Source organism: Sus scrofa, chromosome 14 (assembly GCF_000003025.6).
Source record: "Sus scrofa isolate TJ Tabasco breed Duroc chromosome 14, Sscrofa11.1, whole genome shotgun sequence".
NCBI classification, from domain to species: domain Eukaryota; kingdom Metazoa; phylum Chordata; class Mammalia; order Artiodactyla; family Suidae; genus Sus; species Sus scrofa.
In genome coordinates this window covers 48,775,549-48,802,893 of record NC_010456.5, presented here as the reverse complement: position 1 = coordinate 48,802,893, position 27,345 = coordinate 48,775,549, and the positions used below count along the sequence as shown (strand labels likewise).

The 27,345-nt window shown below is 49.2% G+C and overlaps 1 protein-coding gene, 1 pseudogene and 1 gene segment (V, D, J or C); all 3 read right to left on the bottom strand.

Moving 5' to 3' along the window:
- LOC100152327 (immunoglobulin lambda-like polypeptide 5) overlaps positions 1-2,646 on the bottom strand; it is a gene marked incomplete in the record, with an annotated part of 201,278 nt that extends 198,632 nt beyond the window's left edge. The window contains 2 exon segments of the mRNA NM_001243319.1: positions 2,183-2,463; positions 2,561-2,646. Coding sequence (NP_001230248.1) covers positions 2,183-2,463; positions 2,561-2,606 — 327 coding nt within the window.
- Positions 1-27,345, bottom strand: part of LOC102158332 — a 247,703-nt gene that overhangs the window by 204,866 nt on the left and 15,492 nt on the right.
- On the bottom strand, positions 18,961-19,465 carry LOC102167964 (annotated as a pseudogene). Its single transcript, XR_002338616.1, has 2 exons — positions 19,339-19,465; positions 18,961-19,240 (listed from the first exon to the last, which is right to left on the bottom strand). The product of XR_002338616.1 is annotated as an immunoglobulin lambda variable 8-61-like (transcript).

Genomic DNA, 27,345 nt, shown 5'->3' with positions numbered 1-27,345 from the left:
ACGGCATATGGAGATTCCCAGCCTAGAGGTCTAATCGGAGCCTTAGCCACCAGCCTACACCAGAGCCACATCAATGCGGGATCCGAGCCGCGTCTGCAACCTACACCACAGCTCACAGCAATGCCGGATCATTAACCCACTGAGCAAGGGCAGGGACCAAACCTGCAACCTCATGGATCCTAGTCGGATTTGTTAACCACTGCGCCACAACGGGAGTTCCTCTGGCTCTATTTTCTTTGAAAGGTTGTGTCACATCATTACATAAATGTTTGAGGAAATCCACCAACCAAGAGATCAGATTCTGGTTTTGTGTTTTTTGAGAAGGTCTGAAACTACAGTGATAAACTCCTTAAATATCTCTAAGAGCACACATGGGATCAAACTCAACCGATTCTGGAGTTCCTGTCATGGTTCAGTGGTATCGAATCTGACTGGTATCCATGAGGTTGCAGGTTTGATCTCCAGCCTAGCCCAGTAGGTTAAGGATCTGTTGTTGCCATGAACTGCGGTGAAGGTCCCAGACTCAGTTGTGTTCCTGTGTTGCTGTGGCTGTGGCTGTGGTTGTGGCATAGGCTGGATGCTGTAGCTCCGATTCGATCCGTACCCTGGGAACCTCCATAGACCGAGGGTGTGGGCCTAAAAAGCAAAAAAAAAAAAAAAAAAAATAGAAGCTGTCCAAATCCAAATTCTTGTATTGTGCAAACCTGATCTAGAATGGGCTCATAATAGATAAGATGTAAATGTACTTTCTTCAACCCTCTGTGTTTTACCTGGCTCTGGTGACCCTGGGGGGACCTTAGGCTCCATTTGTCCCCAGAAGTCCTGAGGATTGATCTGCATCCACTGGGCGCATCCCCCCTGAGTTGCGGTCTCCCAGCATGCATTGCACACCGGGCCTGTTGTGCCCTTTGGGGGAGAAGCCGTGGCTGATACACAATGTCTCCTCCTTGCCAAGGAGGCACAGACTCCAGAGGGTCAGTTGAGGGAGACCCTGGGTTTCAGAGCCAAGTGGGTGACCCTGACTGAATGATCTCTTCTTAACACAACCCAATTATATGGACATAAGCACACGCATATGGATGTATATAGAATATCTAAATACAGATATGTAATTACACACGTGAGTGTAATCCTTACCTATCTCTGCAAATACTGCTTTTCCCTCACATTTTGAATGACCTCACCATGATAGATTTCTTGTATCGTTTTCTACAGAGAGGAAAGGAAACAACCCCAAATTTCATATTTCTGCTTCTCCTCACAGTCCTAGCCTGTGCTGGAGGTCTCAGGGAACATCCACCAGGTGACGCAGCCCCAGCCCTGCCCTCGGGTCGTGGCCCCAGGTGAGTCTGCACATGGTGCTACCAGGGTTTCCAGAGCCAATTCTAAATAGTAACACATCTCTAGTAGCTCAAGTACGTCTCTCGAGAGCAGAGATTCTAATCTGGATTCCTCCCACGTTCTAGTCATAATTGGAAATTGAATCTGAGGATCCCCTGTGTCTTTAGATGTTGAATCTGTTCCTGAGGACTCTGAGGTTCTGAGTGTTCCTGGGGGAGTGACTGTGTCCTGGGATGTTAACGTGCCTGGGCTGAACTTCACAAGGCAATTCTCAGGGTGATTTCATAGCAATAGGGGTGGAGGTTACACCTCTGGAACTTGGGTGTCCTTACATTGTTTGGGGGGCATTTGTTGATCCAAGATTCACACACGCCAAACCAAGGTTCTGATCCAGTAGCACGAGTTTGGGAAATTGGGTTTCCAGCAAGCTCCCGCTAGTGCTTCCTTTCTGATGTTAAATTAATACGAATGTATCTGTGCCGTCCAATGTATGGTGAGGGCATATGTGTTTGTGCTGTTTGAATAGGAAGAGTCTTGCTGGTAGTGGAGGGGTCTCTGAGGCTCAGTGCTAGTTGATGAAATTGGGAGCTAAGCTCCCTCCCCAGCATAACAGGCAGAGAGGGGTCCCCTTGGAGAGGTGGCCACACCCCCGAGGAGACTGGAGGAGGCCCTTGGCCATGAACCCCTGGACAGGAGATGGGGCCAGAGCCTCCCTCGCCCTGGTGGTGCTGAGCGTCCCCACCCTCCCTCTGCCTCTCCTGTCTCTAAGCACAGGAGGAGGTTTGAGTCCCACTTCCCCATGGGTTTACATCACTGTGGCATTAGTACAACTTTTATACAGAGCACAGAAGTAGTCGGCCTCGTCCTCAGCCTGGGCCCCCGTGATGGTGAGGGTGGCTTTGTTCCCAGAGATGGCTCCAGAGAAGCGACTGGGGACCCCAGTCGGGCGGCTGTTTGTGCTGTAGATAACAGTTCGAGGAGGCTGGCCTGGTGTCTGCTGGAACCAGCCAGGGTAGTTACTACTAGTGACTGACCCAGAGCTAAAGGCACAGGTGAGTGTGACGGTCCCTCCAAGAGACACTGACATCGCCGGCTCCTGGATCACAGTCTGAGAATCCACCCCTAAAATGACAGGAGATAGACAGGGATTGTTATGGAGACAAGGTCCTGAGAGTGGCCCGCAGGTGCCCCCCAAGGATGCAGAGCCCAGGCCCCTGACCTGAGCCGACAGCGAGGAGCCCGATCAGAAGCACCGTCCAGGCCATGGTGGGGACACTCCTGGGACGCGGCCTCCTCAGCCTCCTGGGCTGGATGGTGGGGCCCTCGGGCCTTTTGATGCCTCCCAGAGCCATGAGGGGGGGCAGGGCCTTCATGCAAATCAGCTTCCTGCCAGTCCCTGCCCAGTGTCACCTGATGTCCCCTGGGGGAGGTCTTGAAGAGGGCACATGCAGGGACATCCCACAGACCCAGGACAGAACTAGGATGAGACACTGAGGGATAGGGGGTGACGTCCTTCAACCATGCCTCTATGACCTCAGTCCTCAGTCCCTGCCCTGGAGCCTGAGGGCAGAAGGAGGAGCTGGGCTGTCCCCTTCTCCTGGCCCAGGAATGGAGCTCATGCCACCCCCCACCCCATCCCTGGGCTGTTTCCTGCTTCCTCAGTGAAGGGCCTGCTGGGCTTCTCAGTGGGAGCTCAGCCTCCCTCCCCCTCAGCACTGAGTCCCCTGGGACATTGCTAAGGCTGGGTTTATCCCCTGACTAAGTGCTGAACCCTGTCACTGGAAGATGGTGGGGACTGTGGCTGGGGGGTCGGCAACAGGTCAAGCTGCACATCCAGGCTTGGGTGACAGACAGCATCCTTGTCTAAGAAGCATCTGGTTATGGAGAAACTTTAATTTTACTGTAGGCGTATTTCCTTGCATGAGAAAATGAGTTTACAGTTTTTTAAATTTTAACATATATATTAAAAATATTTATAGAAAAATCTAGACATTATGATGGCAGATCCATGACCATGTGACACTTGCCACTGGAAGGAGGGCGAGAAGTTTGGAGAAAGAAAGGATGCCCCACCGGAGCACCCAGATGACAGGAGCAGCAGGCACTGCAAATGTCCCCAGACCCACATCCGGTCACCTCCCCCACAGGACACCCGGGTTCAGTGAGTGAGGAGGTGAAGGAGAAATCCAGCTCCTGCGGGGGAGCCCAGAGCCTGCTTGTGAGGCCCAAGGGATGGTGTGGAGACAGACAGTCCCTGCCCAGGGTCCCTCATCCTCTGTCCAGGTAGCCTGCAGGTCACCATCCTCAAGGACATTCACCTCTGCTGTGTGATTGTCCCCCTGATGTTGCCTGAAGAGCAGGGCTGAGCAATGACTGGGTGACAGAGGAGGAGGATGTCAGAGGCACGTGTGTTCCTCAGAGCTGAGGGCTTGTGGGGCTCCTGGGGGCCCATGGGCAGGACAGTCACACTTGAGTGAGGACACAGCTGCTCACTAAGCCGGGAGCCAGTGGAGTGTGTCCTCAGACTGCCTGGCTCAGGACCCTGAGCTCTCAGGACAGTCCCCCAGCGCCCCCTGCTGAGCTCAGACCCACCTCACAGCCCCAGCCTCCTGGAAGGGCTTTGTGGCATTGCCAGTGGATCTTTCTGATGTCACCGCCCAGGGCAGTAGAATGGGGCCCCTCCGGGCAGTTTGGACTGAAACTTTCCTTTCCCAGGTCCCTCATGACCTCCTTCAGGTAAATGGAAGGCTGGGTACCTGATAGTTCAGGATTCCCTGATGTGTGAATTGGCGTCCCCTTTGCTCCTGGGGTCGTTACTAGAATGTAACCACCTTGAGCCATGTTTAAAGCTGGAAGGTATCCAGAGTCCCCAGTGCTGTCCCTCCAAGTACTGTTTCTCCCAGGAGAAGCTTCCAGGATGTTTTGTGTGGTTGCCCTGTTTTGTTTTGTGTTTATTACTTAATCAATTTCATTACATTTATAGTTATACAATGATTATCACCACCAAATTTTATAGCATTTCCCTAACAAACACTCAGTGCACCCCCCTCACCCCTCCCAGTGGTTGCCGTGTTTCAAAGGCCTCCTGTGAAGAGTCTTCCCTCTGCATGTCTTCACTCTTCATTTATTTATTTATTTATTTATTTGGTCTTTTTAGGGCTGTACTGGCAGCATATGTAAGTTCCCAAGCTAGGGGTTGAATCAGAGCCTCAGCTGCCGGCCTAAACCACAACCATAGCAATGCCAGATCCCAGTGGAGTCTGCGACCTACACCACAGCTCAGGGCAACGCCGGATCCTAATCCCACTGGGTGAGGCCAGAGGTTGATCCTGCATCCTCATGGTTCCTAGTCAGATTCATTTCCGTTGGAGCAAGATGGGAACTCCGCATCGTCACTCTTATCTCTGAGTTTGCCTTGAGACTATGACACTGTCATGAGAAATCCTCTCCCATCCTTCATGGCTTCAGTGGTTCTCATTCACTCTTTTTTGCGGAAAAGGAGCCTCTGCCCATGTAAATGGGGGTCCAGCCAGCGAGGGCCCTGCCCTCGCTGGGCCCTCGTGCTGGGGCTCAGCTCCCAGCCCAGACTCGGGAATGGAGGAGGGCCTACCCCTCGGGAGCCCCAGGTGAGGAAGCACCTGCTGACACCACGCAAGTCCCTGCTCAGGGGACTCTGGCAGCAGAGAGGTCCCCGCACGGAGTCCCCACCAGGGAGCACAGGCCCCGCCCTGAGGCCCATCTCTTGGGAGGAAAGGGTCCTCCCTGGGGAGGTGTGCAGGGGCTATAGGCCAGTCCCACACCGCCCCCTGCAGGTCACAGGGTGTGACCTTGCGGGAGTCCAGCTCCAGCCTCAGGGTGTTCCTGAGGGGATGGACAGTGTCAGCGGATGCACACGGAGACAGCCTCTTTGTCCCTTCTTTCAGGGCGCTGGACTGCTCAAATTTTATTTCCATAGGTAGCAGTTTATATAGACAGCTTAACTGTAACTTACATCACAGTGCTTAGATCATATTTTTTTTTCTTTTTCTTTTTCTTTTTTTTGCTATTTCTTTGGGCTGCTTCTGCGGCATATGGAGGTTCCCAGGCTAGGGGTCGAATCAGAGGTGTAGCTGCCGGCCTACGCCAGAGCCACAGCAACGCACGATCCGAGCCGCGTCTGCAACCTACACCACAGCTCAGGGCAACGCCGGATCCCTAACCCACTGAGCAAGGGCAGGGATCGAACCCGCAACCTCATGGTTCCTAGTCGCATTCGTTAACTACTGCGCCACGACGGGAACTCCAGATCATATTTCTAAAGGTTAAACTTTTAGATTACATAGTACAGTAGATATACATTGTGTTCTAAGGATTTTATTTAAAACCAACAGATACAATCCATCATGTAAAACTGTAAGGGGTACAAAACATCATGCGGAAAAAATTATATGAAAATAAGGCAATTCGGTACAAAACGTTTTGTGGTTACTTTTAGCAAGCACCACTTGTTTTTGTTTTAAGCTAATCTTTAACAGCTAGAAAGATCACAAGCACAAGATTTTGACATTTGCAAAAATTCATTTTTTAGATTAAAGCTTGGGGTACTAACTTCAAAGTGTTATGGTCAGGGGACAGTATGAGAAAATATTTTTTATATCCAAGCAACTTAATTTCCTAAAACTTAAAAGCCTCCTACAAAATTCATTAAAAGCAAGATTATTATTATGTTTTTCCATCAAGAATAAAGTATGTCTAACCTATTCGAACCTATTGTATATTCCACAATTACCTAACTCCAAAACCTGTTCTTACTTGTACCAAACCAATGAATACTTTGTTTTTACCTACGTTAGATCTGAATAGGGGGAATTCTGCCAAGGTGAAGCTCTTATTATATTATTACTGTTCCAATTTTTTGTTGTTCTGATTTTATTGAATCACAAAACAATATAGGAAAATAACAAAGAATAACAAACAAATAACAGGAAAGACTGAGGAATAAGTAAATAACAGGAAAGACTGGTTTTCCCAAGAAGCGATTTTTATTCTTGCACTGTTGTGCAAAGCCTTCATTTTGTCATTGTTGCCATTGTTGTCGGGTTAGCGGGTGAGCCTCATTGTTTTCAGAACTTGCCCTCGGAACTGTGCCGCCTGGTAAGCCCTTTTCCCTATTTCTAAACCTGCCCTCGGAACTGTGCCGGCAGGTAGGCTTTTTTTCCTCGGTTAGGAACCCTGCCTTTGGAACTGTGCCGTCAAGCTAATTCTCTTCCTCGGCCTCCTGCATCTCCTCGGCACACACAGGATCTCACTGTGGCCTCACTGGTTCTCAGCTGCCCTGGTCTCTGACTCCATCCACACATCCAGGGTCTGGTTCCCAGATGCAGGAATTCGCTTCCGCTGAATTTGACCCCATGAGGTCTTCATTTCCAGAAGGAGCCCTGGTCCATGGAAGGCACAAAGCTGTGCATATGCGACCTTTGAACGTTGCAGCCCCCTTCCCAGAGTTCGGTCTAGGAAAGTTTACTGTGCCACGCGTGCGTTCCTGCAGAGGTGTCCGCGAAAAGGGGACAGTGGGTTGTTATAAAGGACATGTGAGTGCTGTTCGGGGCAATGCTTTAGGTGGAGAGCTTTTCAGCGATAAGTACGACATCATCTCGGAAATGTCAAAGTTCAGCAAACATGTGAAATCTCATGAATGATAGCAGAATGTGGATAGAAATTAGACTGAACTGTAAAAACACAAGTGTGTGGTAGGCATACCATTTCCCCGGGCCCAGTGGGATGTGTTTCATGAGGCATGAGTGAGTGTTATCTCCCTGAGATGGACGTTTTCCCTAGCCGGGTCATGTAGTGCTTGTCTCGACCTTGTCTTAGAGATCATACAGTTTGTCTCTGTGAAAAACAAACATGCCCACATCAGCCTTCTCTGGCTTACAGTTTTAGTTGAGCACAAAAGTGATTCTGTACCTGGGCTGTCAGATGCAGAAACAAACCCTCACTTCTTCGCCATATTCTGTTTCCCAGTTTGCTCCAATTGTGCACATGCTCCACCAACATCTGGGCACTTAGCACCCCAAAAGCTGTGGTTTCCTATCAGTCCGGAGGTTTTGGCTTTTCTTTATCCACCCATGGGCCTTACTGTTTGCATCCTGTGTGGTTTCCTGCCACCTGGCCCCATGCTCCCCTTCTCTGCCCCTGCCTACCTCTCTGCCCTCTATAACGTTCCCCCCTCAGGGAGTCTGGACCCTTAAATCTTTTAAGAGGCAAATGGGCCAATGGTCTGTCTGCTGTAAGCGCTTCAGGCTGAGCAGGGGTGTTGTCGCTACCTGCGGGTCCAGACCTCCTTGCTCCCTGTCAGAGAGGGGTCTCAGGGTTTTCCACAGTGGCGGAGAGTGAGCTGTGGAAGGAGGCAGCGGTCTTGTCCAGCCGGGTGTTGGTGGTCCCCATCTTCACACGGGATAGGCTGAAATCCCTGATGTAACAGCATTTGAAGCTGAAGGTGTTGTATGCTAGAGGAGAAACATTTCACTAGGCAGTTAAAACACAAGGGCCACAGAGAGAAGGGCAGAAACCATAGAGGCTCTGAGTCCTAGAAACGGGAGAGGCCAAGTTTATCCTGGGAACCATCTCTTAATGTCTCAGTCCATTCTTGTTTCCTCCGAGTATACCAGTGAGGCCGGGACACCTGTTCATATATTCCTTTAGCATTGACTTCTCGCCTTAATGGCCTAAGCAGATGTCGCTGTTAATGATTGTAGTGCTTTCCTGGATATGAGAAGATGCGAGAATTGGGGCTCATAAAAACCCTTACCTGAAAATGTCTGTCTGAAGGCCTGTTCCACGGGGGTGTTTGTTTGTTTGTTTTCGGGGTTGGTTTGTTTTTGTTTGCCAGAGCACAGAGTGCCGCATTTCTGATGTCCAGCCTGAACTCCTTTCAGGGCATGTTGAAGTTCAGCAGCTTCCCTGGTGCCAGGTTTCATCCTCATAGAGGCAGATGGCTGCCAGAGGCCAGCTCCAGCGGCCAGGGAGTGTACGCTTTTTCCTGATCCGAGAGGGACACGGCGTCGGCGAATGTACATATGGAGACAGCCTCTTTGTCTCTTCTTTCAGGGTGCTGGACTGCTCAAACTTTATTGGCAACAGTGGTTGATTATATAGCCAGTTTTTCACTACAGATTACATCATGGTGTTAAAAGTACGTTGGTTAACTACTACGTGGTATAGCAGCGATACATCATGTTTTAAGATCTCTGTCTTAACTAAACTTAGTAGGTACAATTTAGGGGCAATTAGGTACAGTACATCATGTGGAAAGGAGGAGACTCAGTACAAATCATCCCATGGCCAGCCTGTCTTTACAATTTGAAGAGTTCACAGACCCAAGACTTTGGCATTCACAAATCTTGTTTTTAGACTGGTGCTTATCTTTAAAGCGTTATGGCAGGGAGACAGTGTAAGTAAATATAAACCAACTAAACTAGCTATCACTTAGAGGCTTTTAAAATCAAGGACAAAACTCACAGCTAGGTTTCTTGGATAATATATGTCTAACTTTTATGAACCTCATTAAAATCCTAACTCTAAAGTTTACTATGTAACTAGTTAATAGATGAACACTATGTTTTAACTAAGTTGGGTTGAAATAGGGGAAAGTCCTTCAGGATGAAATTCTTATTATATTATTGTTGTAACTTTGTTAAATCACAAATCACCACAGGAAAATAAGAACGGAAAATAAGAATAATAAGTAAATAATCAGGAAAGACTGAGGAAAACTGAATAACAAATAAAACAGCAGGAAAGACTGGGTCACCCGAGAAACAACCCATGTTCTCCAGCGCAACCATGGAAATTGTTTTCCCAGGAAAGCCCCAGTTCTTCCCCATCAACATCAAAATGAGAGCTGTGTAACCTGAGGCCTGCCCTCGGCTTGTACCATGCAGGCAGGCTTTCATCCTGACCCACCTTCGGCTTGTACCGTTCAGGTGAGCTTTTATCCTGTCCAGAAGCCCACCTTCGGCTTGTACCGTTCAGGTGAGTTCCCTTCCTTGGTTAGGAACCTGTCTTCAGGTTTTTCTGCCATCAGGCAAGGTCCTTTTTTTGAGTCCCTGCATCTTCTCGGCTCCCCGCAGATGGCAAGGGCCAAGCTCCCGTTCGCAGGGCTCCCCCATGGTCATCCATTCAGCCCTACTTTTTGAGAAGCTTTTCTTGACCACTTCGTCCCATAGTGTCCCTTCCTAGGTCTGGTGAAGATTTCACTGACGGACCACTCAGTGTGCTCTTCCTGGAGTAGGCCTTCTTAACAGCAGCCAGAACGTCTCTGGACCACCTGTCTTCCTAGTCTCTTATGGTCCAGGAAAATAGTCCCTCTTGTTGCATTTTCCCATAGAAAATGGGACTAGAGATCACTGATCTCATATGGAACTGTTATTCAGCAATGCAAGAAGTAGCAATTTTGTGGAAACAGTTAATAGAAGTAACATAGATAGCAGTACTAGTGAAGTTACAAACAAGAATTTAAGTTGAGAGCTTTCACCGAGTGCAGCCCAGGATATCCCTGTTCAGCTGGCTTACCCCCGTTCCTTACCTTTAGAGGAAATTATATGCTGGCTTTGTCATTCAGCCTAATTTCCTAGTGTGGTAGGTTGGTTATCCCTAGATGACCTCACTGTTCCCAACAGAAGGGAGCCTTTAAATTTAAATGCCATAGGCCGGGAAAGTTGTAGCCCTTGGCGGAAGTCTTACTTGTTGCCGATTGAGCTTGAGTGATATGAGAAGTAAACATATTTATACGGCCAAGGCGAGAGCAGGTGTTATAACCTGGCTAGGCGAGGGGCATCCCACCCATCACTAGTGGCCTGAACAGAATTAAAATATTTTTTTTTTTGGTCTTTTTGTCTCTTTTTTTGTTGTTGTTGTTGTTTGTTATTGTTGCTATTTCTTGGGCCGCTCCCGCGGCATATGGAGGTTCCCAGGCTAGGGATCAAATCTGAGCTGTAGCCACCAGCTTACGCCAGAGCCACAGCAACTCGGGATCTGAACCGCGTCTGCAACCTACACCACAGCTCACGGCAACGCCGGATCCTTAACCCACTGAGCAAGGGCAGGGATCGAACCCGCAACCTCATGGTTCCTAGTCGGATTCGTTAACCACTGTGCCACGACGGGAACTCCTAAAATAATTTTTTAAAGAGTAAATTCCCAGAGGGCCAACTAGTGAGAGCCTTGGAGGGGAGAGACCCACCAAGGTAATTCTGAAGTGCTAGATGTAGGCAATTGACTACAAAGCCAACAACTGGATTGATTTTTAAAATTCACATAGGATCGTGCTCATGACAGAAAAACATTTGATTTGTATGTAAAGAGAAAAGAAACCCAGAAAAAAACAAATAACCATATGAATCAGGAGTCAGGTCTGGCCATCTGGGGACAGTGGTCAACTGCCCATGTAGACTTTTTTTTGTCCTGGGGTCGGTCTGTCTGTTTGTCTTTATTTTTCTTTCCCTTTCATTCTTTCTTTCTTTCTTTCTTACTTACTTTCTTTCTTTCTTTCTTTCTTTCTTTCTTTCTTCCTTCCTTCCTTCCATCCTTTCTTTCTTTCTTTCTTTCTTTCTTTCTTTCTTTCTTTCTTTCTTTCTTTCTTTCTTTCTTTCTCTCTCTCTCCCTCCCTCCCTCTCTCTTTCTCTCTTTCTTTCTTTTATTCCTTCTTTCTTTTTTCCTTCTTTTTTCCTCCCTCCCTCGTTCTTCCTTCCTTTCTTTCTTCCTTCCTTCCTTCCTTTCTTTCTCTTTCTTTCATTCTTTCTTTCTTTCTCTCTCTCTTTCTTCCTTTCTCTTTCTTTCTTTGATTCCTTATTTCTTTTTTCTTTCTTCCTCCCTCTTTCTCTTTCTTTCTTTCTTGATTCCTTATTTCTTTTTGCTTTTTCCTCCCTCTTTCTTTCTTTCTTTCTTTGATTCCTTATTTCTTTTTGCTTTCTTCCTCTCTCCCTCTTTCTCTTTCTTTCTTTCTTTCTTTCCCTCTCTCTCTTTCTTCCTTTCTCTTTCTTTCTTTCTTTGATTCCTTATTTCTTTTTTCTTTCTTCCTCCCTCTTTCTTTCTCTTTCTTTCTTGATTCCTTTTTTCTTTTTGCTTTTTCCTCCCTCTTTCTTTCTCTTTCTTTCTTTCTTGATTCCTTATTTCTTTTTGCTTTTTCCTCCCTCTTTCTTTCTTCGATTCCTTATTTCTTTTTGCTTTCTTCCTCTCTCCCTCTTTCTCTTTCTTCTTTCTTTCTTCCTTCCTTCCTTTCTTTCTTTCTTTCTTTCTTTCTTTCTTTCTACAGCCTTGTTTTAAGGTGAGTTTGAAGTCAGTAGCTCACTTTATAGACCAGTCCAATGTAGAGGCCAATCTTAAGTGAGAAATATAAATTTAAAAGTTATATATATTTTAATCTTCTTGTGCATGAGGTACGTAAGAACACCTGATAAGAAACCTTTTATCTAGGCTGGAGACAGCTGTTTAGTATTATTATTATTATTATTATTATTTTTAGGGCTCTACCCGTGGCATACGGAGAATCCCAGCCTAGGGATCGAATTGGAGCCACAGCTGCTGGCCTACACCACAGCCACAGCAACGCCAGATCCGAGCCACATCTTCGGCCTACACCATAGCTCATGGCAATGACACATCCTTAACCCACTGAGCGAGGTAAGTTGTAGGGATCAAACCTGCAACCTCATGGTTCCTCGTCGGGTTTGTTAACCACTGTGCCACAATGGGAACTCCGGAATCCTCTCTTTATCTTCAACGTTTGCCATTTTTATTATCAGGTGTCTTGGTGTGGGCCTGTTTGGGTTCAGCTTGTCTGGGGCCCTCTCTGTTTCCCGTACTTGATATCCGTATGCTTTAGATTTGGAAAGTTTTCAGCCATAATTTCTTCAAAGATATTTTCAATCCCCCTTTCTTTTTCTTTTCCTTCTGCCATTCCTATTATGCATAGATTGGCCCGCTTTGTATTATCCCCTGGGTCTCTTGTATTGCCTTCATGGTTTTTCATTTGGTTGTCTGTCTGCTGTCCTGAGTGGGTGATTTCCATTATTTTACCTTCGGCATCACTAATTCGTTCCTCTGCATGATTCATTCTGCTCTTTATTGCCTTAAGCTCAGTTTGTATGTCTGCAGATGAATTTTCTGGTTTTTCTTGGCTCCTCCTTATGTTTCCTAGTTCCTTTCTAAAGGAATCTTCATTACTGTTCATATCCTCTCTGAATTCCTTCAGTATTTTCAGTGCCTCCCTTTTGAACTCAGTGTCTGTCAGACTGCAGAGGTCTGTTTCACGGTTGTCTGCTTTAGGTGAATGCTCCTGTTGCTTTAACTGGGAATGGTTTCTGAGCATCTTCACCATGCTTGTGTTTTTCTTTTTCTGTGAGTTCGGGGAAGCCAAAGTGTAGTCTTGTAAGGCTCCTTCTGTGCAAGAATAGCCCTTTGTATTTTTTTTTTTTTTTTTTTTTTTTTTTTTTTTGGTGGGGGGAGAGAATTCCTATTTATTTTTGGTGTGGGAGTTTGACTATTTGCTGTGTCTGTCTTTGGTGTGAGCAGGCTGTTGTTCCCAGGATGCTCAGTGTGTTTTCAGGGAGAAGGAGGCACTGGGTAGGGCCAGCAGTCAGTGCCTGGTCATTGGGCTCTCAGTAGCAGCAAGAACCTACAGGAAGGTGGCACAGGCTACTCGTAGTTGCAGGGCTCTGGGAAGTGGTAATGAGCTCTAGGCAGATCTTCCAGGTGACCAGTAGCATTAGTCAGTAGCAACAGCATGGTGCATGAGTTCCCAGGGGAGGGAGAGCAACAACAGCTTGTGTTTGATCACAATGCCCAGCTCTGAGGTGATTGGAACTGCAGGTGGTGCCTGTTCAGGGACCCCTACTGGGAGCAGGCCATGACCCTCTCTAGAGTCAGTGATAACTGGGGTGGGTTGCCCCCGCCACCTGTAGGGCATGCATGAAGCAACCCGTCTCACTTGGCCCAGAGATGAGGTGTTGTAAAGGGTGCTCCTAGCTTCCGGATCCTGGGAAGTGACAGAGATCAGGCGTGTGGGTACTGCCTGGAACGTTTGGCAGAGGGCGCAGCAGGGCATGTGTGTTCCCAGCGGTGCGAGAGTACCAACAGGTGGTGTTGGGTCACAGTGCCCTCCTCCGTGGTGCCCTTTAGGTGAACGGGGCTGCGCGTGATTTTTGGTCCGATATCTCCAATGGCAGTGGGCCATGCCTGTGTCTGGAATCAGGGATAACTGGGGCGGATTGCCTCTGCCTCCCACAGACCACGCAAGAAGCACCCTGACCCACTTAGCCCATGCAGGAGGTGCTACACCAGCTGCTGCTAGTTGTAGGGTCTTGGGAAGGGACGGGGACCAAGTGTCTGGGGGTCACCCAGAGCCTTTGGCAGTGGCAGCTACGGGGGCGGGAGGGGGGGGGTTGTGTTCCCAGGGGAGTGAGAGCAACAGCCTATGGTGCTTGGTTGCAACGCCCTCTTGTTTTCTTTTTTGGCAACCCCTGTGGTGACTGGGGTCACTGGTGGAGCCCACACGCAGGCCTCTGTGGTGGCAAGCCACGCCTTCCTCTGGCCTGTGAGACGACTGCCACTGTCTGTCCCTGCTACCTGTAGATCCTGCAAGAGGCACCATGTCACACTTAGGCCCTGATGCCCTTAGCCCACACAATAGGTGCCTGGCCACTGGTAGCCTGCACAAGAAGCACCTGATCACCCCTAAAGGAGCAGGAAGCTTCTCAGCGCCCACAGCCTCTGCAGAGCCGCCCCGCCCTCTAAGCCCTCGGGCATGCGCACACTCCTCTGCAGGGCGCATCTAGGGCGGCCCGCCCCTCCTCCTCTCCCCTTCCCAGCAATGGCGCCTCGCTTGTCCTGCGGGTCTGGACCTTCTCTGGGGTCTCTCTGTCGTGGTGTACCCCTCCTTAGCCCATGGGGCACTGCTCCTTAGCCCCTCATGCCATCCCCAGTTCTGTCCTGGGGACTGAGGCCAGAGCCTGAGTCTCAGCGCCCAGCCCCCGCCCGAGCCTCTCAGGCTGTGGTGTCCTGGCCGGTGGTTCAGATGGTCTGGGCGGCTCTCACTCTGCTGTGCTGTTCTCAGCCCAGCTGCTGCGCTTTCCTCGGTGACTTTGAGGCCCCGCCGACTCAGCCGATCTTTCCTCAGTTAGGTGGCTTCCCAGGAGGTGGGTTCATTGTCTCCTCCATGGCTCCTTCTCGGGAATGCTAGGCCCGTCCTGATGCCTTTTCTCTCTCTTTTTTTCTTTTGTTCTTCCCACTTATGTCAAGAGTTTCTTGCCCTTTTGGGAGGTTGAAGTGCTTCTGCCAGCACTCAGTTGATGTTCTGCGGGAGCAGTTTTACATGCAGAGGTATTTTCTTGATGTGTTTGTGGGAGAAGGTGTGCGTGACCTCTTACTCCTCCGCCATCTTGCTCCGCTCCTCAAGAAGTTTTGTTTTTAATTTTTTTTGTCTTTCTCTCCTTTTAGGTTCCCAGGCTAGGGGTCCAAACGGAGCCGTAGTCATCAGCCTACGCCAAGGACACAGCACTGTGGGATCCGAGCCATGTCTGGGACCTACACCACAGCTCATGGCAAATCCGGATCCTGAACCCACTGAGGGAGGCTGGGGATCAAACCTGGGGCCTCCTGGATGCCAGTCAGTTTCATTAACCCCTGAGACACCACGGGAAACCCAGGGGAAAAGAAATTTTAAAAATATTTAATGAAACCGATACTTTGGTAGAGAAATCGAGTTATCCCAAATGGATCCTGTCAAAGATAAAAAGATAGGAAAAGTTCCTATTGTGGCTCAGCAGTAACAATCCCAACTACTCTCCCTGAGGCTGTGAGTTTGATCCCTGGTCTAGCCCATTGGCTTAAGGATCCAGAGTTGCCTTGAGCTGTGGTGTTGATCACAGACAGGGCTCAGATCCCTTGTTCCATGGCTGTGGTATAAGCCAGCAGCTGCAGCTCCTTCGCCCCTTAGTCTCGGAATTCATATGTCCCTATACGGTCCTAAAAAAAAAGACAGAAAAAAAAAAGATATAAAATCAAACAGTAATTGCTATAGAAAAAGTAGATACCACAGGTGTGGCCCTAAAACCCCCCAAAAAAGAAAAAGTAGAAAACCTTATCATGAAACCACTTCACAAGAAAATCACAAGATGCCACTATTCTGAATTTGAATACCCCCCAACCCCCTTTTTTTTCTTTTCTTGTCCACCCCCGGGCATGTGGACTTCCCAGGCAAGGGATCAGATCCAGGACACAGTGTCGAACTAAGCCCCAGGTGCAACAAAGGAGGACCCTTAACCCACTGTGCCTGGAGAGGAATCCAGCCTGTCCCAGCACTCCCACCACCCTGCTGAATCACATTGCCCCACCACGGAAACTCCTGAAAGAGAATCTCTCTCTCTCTGTTTTTGTTTTTTTTGTTTTTTTGCCTTGCAGGGCTACATCCAGGGCATATGGAAGTTCCCAGGCTAAGGATGGAATCAGAGCTGTGCTGTCACCAGCCTGCACCACAGCCACAGCAACGCAGGATCCAAGCTGCATCTGCAACGTCTACTAGGGTTCACTGCAACCCCAAATCCTTAAACCACTCAGCAGGAGGGACTAGATATGCAAAAGAGTTCCCTCACCCTAAAGGTCCATTCTTGTTCCTGGGATGGGTCCCCTGGAGAGTGAAGCTCTGAGGTTGCCTCCTGTGAGGGGCCTGCATTGAAGTCCCCTTTGATGGGAAAATAGACAAGCCTGAAAGCAGGAGCCACAGCTTCCAGGAGGCACAGCATTGGGTTCCCCATCAAGTCAGTGATCTGAGGCCCAAGCCCCTGGATTGCAGGCAGGGGAGAACTTTCCCATCCCTGAGCGCCCTCTGCTCACAGCGCCCAGAACCCCCGCCCCACAGCGCCCCTGCTGGTGGCAGGTCAAACTCCAGTTTCCTCTCACATCATTGTTCTTTCTGTTCCTGCAGCCAGAGCTGGAATCCAGGTTGCGTTTTTCCAAATCATGCTACTTGGACTCCTCTAATCTGAAGCCACTTTTTTAGTTACCTTGCTTTCCCTGTCTCTGAGGATTTTGGACAACACAGGTGCAGTGTTTTGAAGAACGTCCCCTGATTTGGGTTGCCCTGATGTTTTCTCCGGCTTGTCCTAAGGTTACAGGTTTTCAGGGAGAACAGCACAGAGTGAAGTGGTCTGAGACAGGAAACTAGACCACCTGCTCAGGGAGGAGAAATGTTGAATAAATCTCTGCCACACTCACCTCTGCCTCTCTTACCCCAATGCTGTGTCATCTCAAAGACTCGTACCGGATGCTGGGATCTACTCTGGACCAGACCAGGTCCCTGATCTTGGGGCAAACTTTCTCTGTAACCTTTCATGTGATTTTTCCAGATAGGCTTTCCAAAGGTGCGCCTGATCAGAAAATCCCATTGTGTTGGGAGTTTGCTGAGACATTTCCTTTTTCTTCTCTAATTTTTTATGAACCAAGAGTGTTGAGTGGCTGAATATTTTCATCTATGGAGATGATCACATATATTTTTTCCTTTTCAAGTGAGATTTACATTGATGGATTATCAAATGTTAAATCACCCTAGAATTTCTAGATGGATGATTTTTGCTCTATTGCTAGGGAAAAGTTGGCCTCATAAACATACTGGTTATTACTCTTTCTTTCTCTTTGAAAGGTTGTGTCACATCATTACTCTTTCCATCTTAAACGTTTGATGAAATCCACCAACCAAGAGATCAGATTCTGGTTTTGTGTTTTTTGAGAAGGTCTGAAACTACAGTGATAAATCCTTAAATATCTCTAAGAGCACACATGGGATTAAACTGAACCGATTCGGAGTTCCTTCATGGCTCAGTGGTATCGAATCTGACTGTATCCATGAGGTGCAGGTTCGATCCCTGGCCTAGCCCAGTAGGTTAAGGATCTGGTGATGCCATGAACTGCGGTGAAGGTCGGAGACTCAACTTTGTTCCTGTGTTGCTGTGGCTGTGGCTGTGGCATAGGCAGGATGCTGTAGCTCCGATTCAATCCGTAGCCTGGGAACCTCCATAGGCCGAGGGTGGGCCTAAAAGCAAAAAAAAAAAAAAAAAAAAAATAGAAGCTGTCCAAATCCAAATTCTTGTATTGTGCAAACCTGATCTAGAATGGGCCCATGATAGATAAGATGTAAATGTAATTTCTTCAAGCCTCTGTATTTCACCTGGCTCTGGTGACCCTGGGGAGACCATAAGCTCCATTTGTCACCTGAAGCCCTGATAACTGATCTGCATCCACTGGGTGCATCCCCCCTGAGTTGCGTGTCTCCCAGCATGCATTGCACACCCGGGACCTGTTGTGTCCCTGGTGGGGCAGCTATGGCTGCCACACAACATCTCCTCCCCTCCCTGGAGACACATTCTCCCAAGTTTGTTGAGGGAGACCCTGGGTTTCAGAGCCAGGTGGGTGACCTTGACTAAATGATCTCTTCTTGATACAACCCACTTATATGGTCATAAGAACACACGCATATGGATGTATACAGAATATCTAAATACAGATATGTAATTACACACATGTGAGTATAATCCTAACCTATCTGTGCAAATACTGCTTTTCCCTCACATTTTGAATGACCTCACCATGATAGTTTTCTAATATCGTTTTCTACAGAGAGGAAAGGAAACAACCCCAAATTTCATATTTCTGCTTCTCCTCACAGTCATAGCCTGCGGTCGAGGCCTCAGGAAACATCTGCCAGGTGACCCAGCCCAGCCCTGCCCTCGGGTCCTGGCCCCAGGTAAGTCTGCACATGGTGCTACCAGGGTTCCCAGAGCCAATTCTAAATAGTAACATATCTCTAGTAGTTCCAGTATGTCTCTAGAGAGCAGAGGTTCTAATCTTGATTCCTCCCAAGTTCTAGTCATAATTGGAAATCGAGTCTGAGGTTCCCCCATGTCCTTAGATGTTGAATCTGTTCCTGAGGATTCTGAAGTTCTGAGTGTTCCTGGGGGAGTGACTGTGTCCTGGGATGTTAACGTGCCTGGGCTGAACTTCACAGGGCAAGTCTCAGGGTGATTTCATAGCAATAGGGGTGGAGGTTACACCTCTGGAACTTGGGTGTCCTTACATTGTTGGGGGGCATTTGTTGACCTGAGATTCACACACGCCAAACCAAGGTTCTGACCCAGTAGCTCGAGTTTGGGAAATTGGGTTTCCAGCAAGCTCCCGCTAGTGCTTCCGTTCCGATGCTAAAAGAATACGAATGTATCTGTGCTGTCCAATGAATGGTGAGGGCATATGTGTTTGTGCTGTTTGAATAGGAAGAGTCTTGCTGGTAGTGGAGGGGTCTCTGAGGCTCAGTGTTGGTTGATGAAATTGGGAGCTGTGCCCCCTCCCCAGTATGACAGGCAGAGAAGGGTCCCCTTGGAGAGGTGGCCACACCCCCGAGGAGACTGGAGGAGGCCCTTGGCCATGAACCCCTGGACAGGAGATGGGGCCGAGCCTCCCTCCCCTGGTGGTGCTGAGCGCCCCACCCTCCCTCTGCCTCTCCTGTCTCTAAGGCTGAGCCCTCTGAGCACAGGAGGAGGTTTGGGTCCCACTTCCCCATGGGTTTACATCACTGTGGCATTAGTACAACTTTTACAGAGCACAGAAATAGTCGGCCTCGTCCTCAGCCTGGGCCCCCGTGATGGTGAGGGTGGCTTTGTTCCCAGAGATGGCTCCAGAGAAGCGACTGGGGACCCCAGTCGGGCGGTGTTTGTTGTAGATCAGCTTCGGGAGGCTGGCCTGGTGTCTGCTGGACCAGCTGGGTTGTTACTACTAGTGACTGACCCAGAGCTAAAGGCACAGGTGAGTGTGACGGTCCCTCCAAGAGACACTGACATCGCCGGCTCCTGGATCACAGTCTGAGAATCCACCCCTAAAATGACGGGGAGATAGACAGGGATTGTTATGGAGACAAGGTCCTGAGAGTGTCCCGCAGATGTCCCCCAAGGATGCAGAGCCCCGGCCCCTGACCTGAGCCGACAGCGAGGAGCCCGATCAGAAGCACCGTCCAGGCCATGGTGGGGACACTCCTGGGACGCGGCCTCCTCAGCCTCCTGGGCTGGATGGTGGGGCCCTCGGGCCTTTTGATGCCTCCCAGAGCCATGAGGGGGGGCAGGGCCTTCATGCAAATCAGCTTCCTGCCAGTCCCTGCCCAGTGTCACCTGATGTCCCCTGGGGGAGGTCTTGAAGAGGGCAGATGCGGGGACATCCCACAGACCCAGGACAGAACTGGGATGAGACACTGAGGGATGGGGGTGACGTCCTTCAAGCAATGTGCTGCCCATGCCCCTGTGACCTCAGTCCTAAGTCCCTGTCCTGGAGCCTGAGGGCAGAAGGAGGTGCTGAGCTGTCCCCTCCTCCTGGCCCAGGAATGGAGCTCATGCCACCCTCCCCCATCCCTGGGCTGTTTCCTGCTTCCTCAGTGAAGGGCCTGCTTGTCTTCTCAGTGAGAGCTCAGCCTCCCTCCCCCTCAGCACTGGGTCCCCTGGGACATTGCTAAGGCTGGGTTCATCCCCTGACTAAGTGCTGAACCCTGTTACTGGAAGGTGGTGGGGAGTGAGGCTGGTGGGCCTGCCACAGATCGAGCTGCACATCCAGGCTGGGGTGACAGCGTCCTTGTCTAGGAAGCATCTGTTTATGGAGTCATGGTAATTTTATTGTAGGTTTTGAGATGGAAAGGTGACAGTGTCACTATGAAATTATGAGACTCTTCAAAGTGTCCGACATGACAATGTAGGAAACCATGAGTCTATTGCTGGAAGTGAAAATAGAACTTTATTTGAAGAATTTGGTGTGAATGTCATGGAATATTGAAAAGTCCCATTCCATTTACTGTGTTCTGTGGAGCAGACAGAATTTGAAGGTGGATTAGGGGTTTGGGGAGATAGGAGGACGAGTAGGAGGAAAGAATGTCTCCAGTAACTGGGGAAGCTGAGGAACAAAACTGCTGCTCATCTCAGGGTCAAATGAAATTGCATTTTTGTTTCCATGTTATATTTGCTGGTAAATTAGGTGTTTTCAAATTCATAGAAATGGAGTTCCATTTGTGGCTCACCGGTTAACGAGCCAGACTAGGATCTGTGAGGATGGGGATTTGATCCCTGGCCGCTTTCATTGGGTTAAGGATCCCACGTTGCTGTGGCTGGGGTGCAGGCTGGCAGCTGGAGCAGGGATCAACCCCTAGCCTGGGAACTTCCATATGCGCAGGTGCGGCCCTAAATCAACCAAACAAACAACCAACAAGGAAACACCTCATAGAATGGTTTTCTCTACACAGGTGTCTGAGCCTCAACTCATATCCAAAAAAACCCATTCGCATGAAATCATTTTCCTATTATACATGTTCCTATTATACATGTGTATTTCTTAAATTGTCGGGAAGAATATCATTTCATTGCATCCCTTCTTTTATGAGAAGGTGTGTTAACACATAAAAAGAATTAAAAATCTGAAAACACAAACAGTGTCAGTTGCCATAAGTCTGTATAAAACGTGGGCATAAACGAGAACTGCCGGACGAGTAGGAGAGAAGCTGCAGGACAGAGGACAAAGATCTCCCGCCCCTCGAACACACTGGGGGGCATGTCATCAGCGCGGATCCCCAGGTTTGCAGCCACACAGACTGTCGCAGGCCTTCTGCAGGCACCAGGGTCACACTAATGCCTCCCACGGGGCTGGGCCGGGAGATGAGGACCCGGTGTGGATGGAGGTGGGGAGAGGCTGGAGGTGGTGCCAGAGCAGCACCCCTGCGGGTCCTGAGTGGCGCTGCCTGATTCAGGGAGCAGCTTCCTCTGGGCTGAGTTTCTGTCTCTGAGAGCAGCTGATGCGGGGAGACCCTGGCCTCCTCACCCCGCTTCCCCCAGACTCCACTGTCAGCACCAGGGCCTGCACACACACCCGAGTCTCAGCCAATGACGACGTGGGGGGATCAGGGGTGTCTTTCCTGATAGAACATGGATTCTAGTGGCTCATAGGTTGAGTTCTTGGTGCAACTACCAGCTCCGATCCGAAAGGAGATTGTCCTGGTACTTTCTGATCGGATGCTGTCCTGGTTGGGCTGGGGTCCGTTGATTTGCTAGAATGAGAAATCGGTATAGGCTACAAGGCCTTCATTCAAGATGTATTTTAAATAGTTTAAAAAGAAAAACCTATACACTGTGGGTGGTAGAGCCATGAGCATGTGACCCCTACCCGTGGAAAGAGGGTGAGAAGGTGGCAGAAAGACAGGATGCCCCACCGCTGTGCCCCGATGACAGGAGCAGCAGGCAGTGCAAATGCCCCCAGACCCACACCCTGTCACCTCCCCCACAGGACACCCAGGTTCAGTGAGTGAGGGGGTGAAGGAGGAATCCAGGTCCTGGTGGGGAGCCCAGAGCCTGCTTGTGAGGCCCAGGGATTGGTGTGGAGACAAGTCTGTCCCCGGGGTCCCTCATCCTCTGTCCAGGTAGCATGCAGGTCACCATCCTCAAGGACATTCGTTTTGTTGTGTGATTGTCCCCCTGATGTTGCCTGAACAGCAGGGCTGGGCAGTGACTCTGTGACAGTGGAGGAGGACGTCAGAGGCACGTGTGTTCCTCAGAGCTGAGGGACCCAGGCGTAGGACAGTCACACTTGAGTGAAGACGGGGCTGCCTATGGCAGCCAAGCCTGGAATGTGTCCCCAGGCTGCCTGGCCCAGGACCCTGAGCTCTCAGGACAGTCCCCCAGCGCCCCCTGCTGGGCTCAGACCCACATCCTCTCCACTGCACAGCCCCAGCCTCCTGGAAGGGCTTTGTGGCATTGCCAGTGGATCTTTGTGATGTCACTGCCCAGGGCAGTGGAATGCAGCCCCTCCATGTACTTTGGGCAGAAACATTCCTTTTCCAGGTCCCTTATGACTTCCTACAGGTGTGTGGAATGTGGATAAGCTGGGTGTTTCAGGATGTCCTGAATTCTGAGTTTGCTCCTGCCTTGCTCCTGGGGTTATTACCAGGACTTAGCCGACTTAAACCGCATTCCAGGCTTTCAGTTCCCAGATTCCCGGTTGGGTCCTTCCTGGTCCTGACTCTCTCCCAGTGACCCTCCCAGGTGGACACGTGGTGGCCGCGGTGTGTGTGAGGGTCTCCTGGGAGCTTCCCTGCGCTTACTGCCCATCTCTGTTCTTATTTCCATCTCTGCCTCAGAAGGTGACCTGCCTTTTTCTTGATTCCTTCCCTGGGTTTGCATTTACCCTTGAATCGAGTCCTGATTGTACTGATTTGTGACCCCGATATATTGAAAGATATTTTAGTGCAGTTTTAAAATCTTTCCCGGTAAAATATTTGATAGAAGGCATTCCTTACTCTCAATGGAATATCATCATTTTAGGGCTTCCTCCTTCATGGCTGGACTGAGACACTCTGATGAGTGTTTCCTTATCTTTAGTGGAAATCTGATTATGTCCAGGATGTAGACCCCATGGCTTTAGTGGGGGAGGGGTCATAAAGTCTGCATCTAAAATACTGATATTTAGTCAACATCAGCCCAAAGCAAGAAGCAGGGAGGGAAGCGTGGGAGGGATGTGGGGGTGAAAGTGCAGAACATGAGCGAGTGACGGGTCTGAGAGCCTGGTCCTGACTGGGGAGGGTCCCCCAGCACCTGGAGGTGAGGAGCCCCTCAGAGTGAAAGCTCCAGACGAAGGGAGGACCCAGCTTCCCTGAGGGTCAGGGACCAGGGCAGGAGCAGAACGCCGGTACCAGGAGCAGGACGTGTAGGGGGTGTCAGAGGCCCCCGGGTCTCCCAGGGCACAGAGGCTGGACCTCGGCTTCATTGTCATCGTAGCCAGGACCTGCGAGGGCTGGTTTGTACCTGGGCACAGAGGGATTCCGTCTGCCCCGGGAGACCAGTCAGGAAAGGAGACGTGTTCATTGACCCCATAAAGGTGGCCAAGGAGGGGAGCGTGTAACACTGTCTGGAACCAAGAGTGCAAGTGGCAGCAGAGGCCAAAGCCGAGCTGGTGATGGTCACAGGCAGGGATAGTTTAATTTTTTTAATTTAATTTTTTATCTAGTTTATTTTTATTATAATTTGGGTTTTTTGTTTATATTTTATTTATATTTTTATCTTAATATCTTATTACATTTATATTCTGTACCTTTTACATTGCTATTATTTAATATGGATGGTATTATTGTATTCATTTTACATTTATTCATTTATTTATTTATTTTATTTTTTTGGTCTTTTTTTTTTTGTCTTTTCTGGGGCCGCACCTGGGTATATGGAGGTTACCAGGCTACGGGTATAATCAGAGCTACAGCTGCCGGCCACAGCCAAGCCGCAGCAAGGGGGGATCCGAGCCGAGTCTGGGACCTCCACCACAGCTCACAGCAACGCCGGATCCTTAGCCCACTGAGCGAGGCCAGGGATCAAACCCGCAACCTCATGGTTCCTAGTTGTATTTGTGAACCACTGAGCCATGACAGGAACTCCTACATTTATTTATTTAAAGAAAATTTTATAGTCAATTTACATTGTTCACTCAATTTCTGCTGTATAGCAACGTGGCCCTGTCATACACATATATACAATCTTTCTTATATTATCTTTCATCATGTTCTATCACAAGTGTTTGGTTATAGTCCCTTGTGCTCTACAGCAGGAACACTTTGCCTTCCATTCTTGGTACAGAAGTTTGCATCTCTGAACCCCAAACTCCTAGTCCCTCCCCCTCCCGCCCCATCCCCCTTGGCAACCACAAGTCTACTGTCCATGTCAGCCAGGCTCTTTCTGTTCTGTAGATTGGTTCATCTGTGCCATATTTTAGAGTCCTCATCCTCGTACTGGTGATTTCACATGGTCTCTGTCCTTCTCTTTCTGACTTACTTCACTTAGGATGAGACTCTCTAAGTAGATGTGCATCCATGTTGCTGCAAATGGCACTATTTCGTCCTTTTTTATGGCTGGGTAGGATTCCATTGTGTGTATGGACCACCTCTTCTTAATCCATTCATGTGTTGATGGACCCTCTGCTGAGTCCCCACCAGGTCGCACAGGCCCCGCCCCCAGGCCCAGCTCCTGGGAGAAAAGGGTCCTCCCTGGAGAGCTGTGCAGGGTCCCAGGTGCAGTCCCCCAGCGCCCCCTGCTGGTCACAGACCTGGTCAGGGTCACAGTGGACACAGATTGCTCTGATTTTCAGTTTCCAGGATCCCACAGCAGCTGTGCTTGTTTCATGTAGGTTTTCTCACAGCAGATGCATCTTACTCATAGATGACGACTCAATGTCAGCAATGCCAGGGCAGACTCCATGGCAACACAAAAAGCCGCAGCTGTGGTAGGTCAGCATCTCGCACAGGGGACAGTGAGCTGGTTGGCAGCATGTGCAGGAAGTGTCCAAGTGAAGGAGGCAGCTGGCCCTTCCCAAGGTCGTCAATCTCAGTGGCGTCTTTAAAGGAAAACCATTTAGCGAATGATCCAAAGGTATACAAACAGAAGATTGTGTAGAGATGTGATGGATCGTGGTGTCATGTCCAAAATGGAGAGAACTGCAGAGTTGTCGTTGGCCTGTGAACAGTGGCGTCCTCTGTCTCATGAAGTCAGCCTTTTTCTCCGCAGGTAAAGGCTATGGTCTTGTGCATGTGCTTCACACATTTTGTCATTATTTTGTTCCAGATCTTATCCAAGTTATTTGCAACACAATTTTCCCCCCTGTAGTTGCTTACGGGTTTATTTTCAATGTTTTAGAAAAGTCAGTATGCATTTTTACCTCATCATATTTTTGCTGATGGGTGAGGTGGCCGGACAGAGGAAGGCAGAAGCCGACACTTCCCCACTGTACCCACCTCTACACCTGACTGTGCAGATGGCCCCCCACATTCTGGATTCACAAGGACCTTCAGCAAATAATCTAGACCCAGAATCAATTGCTCCCCTCAGGCACCCCCTCCTTCAGGTCCTGAGGGCTCTTTCTCCTTCAGCTCCAGCAGGTCACCCTGCCTTAAACCCCTCACTGCCTCCCCCTGCAGGTGGTATAAAACCCCATCCCCTCAGCACCCAGGGGAACTTCCTGTTGTGGCCCCGCCCCTCCACGACCACCTGGCCACCCCTCCCTCCCTGCTCTGGGCCCCAGCCTCAGTCCCTGCTCTATCTACCCTTGGAAACCCTGAGCTCCCGTCCCCTCCATGGGCTCCTGGCTGGCTCCTCCTCTGTCTGTTGGGAGGAGATGGGCTTCCATGGAGATGGGGCTGCCTGTGAAGGGAGTGATGGGGAAGGACAGGAGAGAGGAAGGGAGTTCCAAGGGGCTTGAGCAGACTCCTGCCTTGGTGCCTGTGCTCCCTGTTTGTTGCTTGGTTTGGTTTGGTTTGGTTTGGTTTGGTTTTCAATGGCTGCACCCATGGAACATGGAGGTTCCCGGGCTAGGGGTCAAATCAGAGCTATAGTCGCCAGCCTACACCACCGCCATGGCAATGCCAGATCCTTGACCCACTGAACAAGCACCCGGATCGAACCCGCCACATCATGGATACAAGTCAGGTTGGTTACTGCTGCGCCACCACGGGAGCTCTGTGTGCTCACTGTCTTGATTGTGGAGATGCTTCCAAAGGTAGGTGGATAGGTGAACACGTCTCAAATTGTACACGGAAAGACGGGCAGGCGGTTGAATGTCAGCTATGGCTCAGTAAGAAAGGTTCTGCTTGTCGGGAGCTTGGAAGTCACTGCTCCATCCTAGCAAGTTAAACCCACCAAAAAAGCAACTCATCTTCTTAGAGGTACAGGAGAAGTGAGGTCACCGGTCTTAACAACTGTTGCCAGTATTGGAGACCAACAGGTGGCTGCAGACTATCACCAAGAACAGAACAGAAACCCAGGAGCTGAAACATCCAAAGAAACCTGTGCCAAGGTGCAGAAACCTGAACTGTAATTGATGAACTGATGGCAGTCCAGAGCTGACAACTCAGAGCTTTCTCTGTGCCCTGCTTTGCAACCATGAAAAGTTGCACGTCGCAGCTAAGGCAATCAAACAAGAAAAGACACAAAACATAGGCAGAACAGAAGGGGGAAACGAAACTCTCTTTGCTTGCAGAAGATGTGATTTTTTTTTTTTAATTTCTTTATTTGCCACGCAGGCAGCACACAGAAGTTCCCCAGCCAGGGATGGATCCTGAGCCACATCTGTGACAATGCTGAATCCTTAGGCCACCAGGGAAAATCTGAAGAAAGTTGACCAAACAATGTCCTGGGTCTCAAAAGCTATTTAAGCAAGGTTGCAGGACACAGAGTTCATACAAAAGTCAAACACCTTTCTGGAGTTCCCACTGTGGCTCAGCATAAACGAATCTGACTTGCATCCATGAGGACCCAGGTTCAATCCCTGGCCTCGCTCAGTAGTTAAGGATCCAGCGTTGGTGTGAGCCATGGTGTAGATCACAGACGCATCTAAGATCCTGCATTGCTATGGCTGAGGTGTAGGCCGGCAACTACAACTCACATTCGAACCCTCGCCTGGGAACCTCCATATGTCGCGGGTGAGGCCCAACCAAAAAAAAAAAAAAAAATGTCAAACATCTTTCTATATATTAGGAATGAAAAATGGAAATTGAATTTAGACACATAACACCATTTACATCAGCACTCCTCAGCAAAAAAATGAAATATTGAATGTAAATCTATCAAAACCTAAACAAGATCTCTATGAGGAAATCTGCCAAACTCTGATGACCAAAATCAAAACAAAGAACTATTTATGCGAGATAGAGTCCAAGTTCATGGATAAGAATGGTGCCAAGATGTTAGCTCTCACCAATTTGTTCTCTAGACGCAAGGCCAATACAAATTCTGAGAGTTATTTTGTGGATATGGGGGGAAAAAAGACTGGAGGTTTATATGCCGACGTAAAGCTCACAATAGCCAACGATATTGAAGGAGATGAGTGAAATTGCCTGACTTCATTTCTTACGATAAAGTAGGAATAATCCAGACAGTGTGGGGTTGGTGCCAGAATAGAGACGTTCATCAGTAGAAC